The sequence below is a fragment of the Chrysochloris asiatica genome, unplaced genomic scaffold (genome assembly GCF_000296735.1).
Source record: "Chrysochloris asiatica unplaced genomic scaffold, ChrAsi1.0 scaffold00162, whole genome shotgun sequence".
Lineage (NCBI taxonomy): Eukaryota > Metazoa > Chordata > Mammalia > Afrosoricida > Chrysochloridae > Chrysochloris > Chrysochloris asiatica.
The window spans coordinates 5633470-5636630 of record NW_006408680.1 but is presented as its reverse complement, the minus strand read 5'-3'; the positions used below and the strand labels follow the sequence as shown (position 1 = coordinate 5636630).

The following is a 3161-nucleotide window of genomic DNA, read 5'->3' as shown; positions in this document are numbered from 1 at the left end:
ACAGTGGTTAAGCTCCTGGCTGCTAACCAAACTGAACCCACGGGCCCCTCCCCAAGAATAAGATGTAACTGTCTGCTTCCTTAAAGGTCACAGCTTGGGAACCCTATGGAGCAGCCCTGCCCTGTGCTATAGGGTCTGAGAGGGAACTGACTCTGTGGGACCCTATGGAGCAACCCTGCCCTGTGCTATAGGGTCTGAGAGGGAACTCTGTGGGACCCTATGGAGCAGCCCTGCCCTGTGCTATAGGGTCTGAGAGGGAAACGACTCATGGCAGTAGGTTTGGTAGGTTTATCACTTTGGCTTCTTGTCTGCGGCCCATGGCCACTAGCCTCCTCAGCTGGTGTACATGGAGGGGGTGGGGTGTGGTCAGGTCGCTTGTAGCCCCAACATGGTGGCACTGGGCCTGAGAGAGGGGAGGAGAGGTAGGATTCAGCTGTCTTGTGTCCCTGCTATGTGGCATGCTGGACATTACCTCTCTCCTAACCTGGCCACATTGCCGGCCTAGCCCAGAAGCATATTGTATGGACAAGTATATGCTGAGGTCACCGCCACCGAAGGACTGCCCTCAGGTCCGAGGTTGTTGAATCTTCATTGATAACAGGCATTCTGACAGTTCATTTCTCTACAAGGAAGCTACTTCACAACCAACATGTCTCCAACTCCATTCAGACCACTGTGGCCAAAAATTGTGGAACCTCGCTCCCAGCTGTCACTAAAACAAGATCTCATGTTTATTATAGATAGTATCTGAAATTGTCATTGTTGTTGTTAAGTGCCATGGAGTCGGTTCCGACCCATACATATAATAGGGTTTCCAAGGAGCAGCTGGTAAGCTTGAACCGCCAGCCTTGCAGTTCAAACAACTTTGCAGTTTGGGGCATTAATCCACAGCGCCACACAAGACAAGAAAACACACCCAGAAATCAGAGCTACTGCCATCCAGTTAGTTCAGACTCAGGCGACCCTATCTAGGGTTTCAGAGAACATAAATCTTGATGGGAGCAGGCAACCTCGTTTTTCTCCCAGAGCGGCTGCTGGGTTTGAACCGCCGACCTTGCAGTTAACAGCCCAACAGCTGCATTATAGCTGGCGTAACAGAAAAGTTAAACCAAAATGATTCATTGAAACACAGTCGGTCCCTGCCGGTAAACGACATAGCTTTTCTCTCCAAAACAGCGAAGGGCTCGGACGGAGCCAGACGACCCGCAGGCAGCATCTTCTCACTGCCAAGGCTGGGGGTTAGACGGTTCCCGCGGACCCGGCCTTCCCTCCCCGCCCTGAGAGAGTTACTGGTGTCCAGAGCTGGGCAGCCCCTCCCGCCCGCCGGTCCTGGTACCGGGTCCCACGCTCAGCAGTGTCTCCCTAACTGGGTGCAGTGCTACCAGGGCTCCTCCTGCGCAGCAATCCACGTGGCACTGGCCTCGCCCCCCGCTTGGCGCCTGGAGGTGGGTGTGGAGGGTGGGCGGGGACAGGTGGGGTCCTCGGTCCACGCTCTGAGTGACTCAGGTCCTACTCTTGCTTCCAGGGAACTGACAACCCGCCCGCTCGGCACCATGCCGCTCCCGCCTCCGGCTCCGCGCGCCAAGAAGTTGCGGCACCCAGAGAGGTCACCCGAGGCGCTGCTCTCGGGTTCCTGGGCCTCGGCCCCCAGCAGGACGCCCCCCAGCCCGGCCACACCTCGTCTCCCGTCCCGGGCCGCGGCCTCTCGCCCGAATCTCCCGGTTCGCTGCGCCCCTTCGGGGCGCGCTCCCTTCAGCTACAGCCTGGTGCCTGGGACTTCGCGCACGGGCACCGTCCCAGGACCGGGGACTCGGGCCGCGGCACGTCTCGCCCGGAGCCTGCCTTCTGAGACCATGCTGCTTCTCCGCCGGCGCCACTTGGAGCCCCAGCCTCCGCCCGCCAGTCCCCGGGCGCGCCTGCCCTCTGGAGAGCCGCGCGCCGCGCTGCGGGTGTCGCTCCTGAACCAGCCACACCAGTACGACGACGCAGAGGATGGGGCCGAGGCGCCGGTGGCCGACGAGGATCTGGTGCGTAAGTGCACCGAGTGGCTGCGCGGCCTGGAGACAGCGGCTTCGCGCACCCGCGAGACGGCGGCCTCGCGCTCCCGCGCCCGCAGGCTGGACGCGCTGCCGCACCCGGGCACGCTGTGAGCGCCCCTGGGCGCACCCGGCCCTCCCTCCCCGCTCCCGCTCGCCCCTGCGCGCCCGGCCCGGCTCTTAGCACGTCTCACCAGCCTCCAGGAGCCCGGGCTGGGGCTGGGGGTCTGCCGCTACTCCCGCCCATACTGGCCAAGCTGGCCCGCCCCTCGGTGCGCGCGGGGAGCTCTGCGGGGTTGTGTGTCTCCCGACTCGGAAAGCCGGGGAATTCCTCACTCCATGTGCCAGAGAACGGTCACCAGGAACTAGGGGAACCTGGTAACAGAACTCGAACGGAAACGTTGCGCCTTTGCGGCAAGACTGGCCCGTTCCGAAGTGGTCCGGAGCCCCGCGCTCCGCCAGGTCCGCTCCCCCGCGCGCACAACACAAACACTCACGCGCGCGCACGTCCTCTCTGAAGGACAGTGGCGGGAGTTGTGTTCAGTCGCTGGACTAAGGCACAAGGTCAGTGTTTGTGCAAATTCTGGTGTTTATCTGCATGGTCACCAACTCTCTTGTATCCCAGCAAGAAAGGGAGAGAGGGGATAGAGAGAGCTGCCCCCGACGTAGGACATACCGACAGTGTTTTTGTAATCACTGTACACGGATGACACAGTGCTTTAGTAAGGTTTCTACAGCGATTTTAAAAAAAAAAATTTTTTTTTTCCATTATGGGCAACAATGGCAAAACGCCCCCCCTCAACTGTCGGCTGGTTTCCAGGTATTTCTTGTCTTCTCCTGAGCACTTCTAACTCTGAAGCTGAGAAGGAAATAAAACGTAGCACAAGGCCGGCTGTAGATGAGTAGTGTACCGCCTCCATTTGACCTGGGTTGCGAAATTTAAGAACTAATTTAATGTTTATCTTGTTAGATGCTAATGTGCCAAGTCTGAATTTTATCTTAAATCGGAGCCTTACATTTATAGTTGAGAAAACGTATAGGGTTTCTTGTGGAGACGTTGGTTCTAATCTCTCTTTTAAGTGTCAGATTCAAATTCCATTGACATGGAATTGTTGATCAAGGAGG

The 3161-nt window shown here is 58.2% G+C and overlaps 1 protein-coding gene across 1 annotated transcript in view; it reads left to right on the top strand.

Moving 5' to 3' along the window:
- The window catches only part of PRR18 (proline rich 18), a 6801-nt gene extending 4651 nt beyond the window's left edge, over window positions 1-2150 (top strand). The window contains exon 2 of the mRNA XM_006871188.1: window positions 1177-2150. Within this exon, the coding sequence (XP_006871250.1) occupies window positions 1177-2150 (974 nt within the window). The remainder of the gene's footprint in view (window positions 1-1176) is intronic.
- Window positions 2151-3161: the final 1011 nt, after the last annotated feature.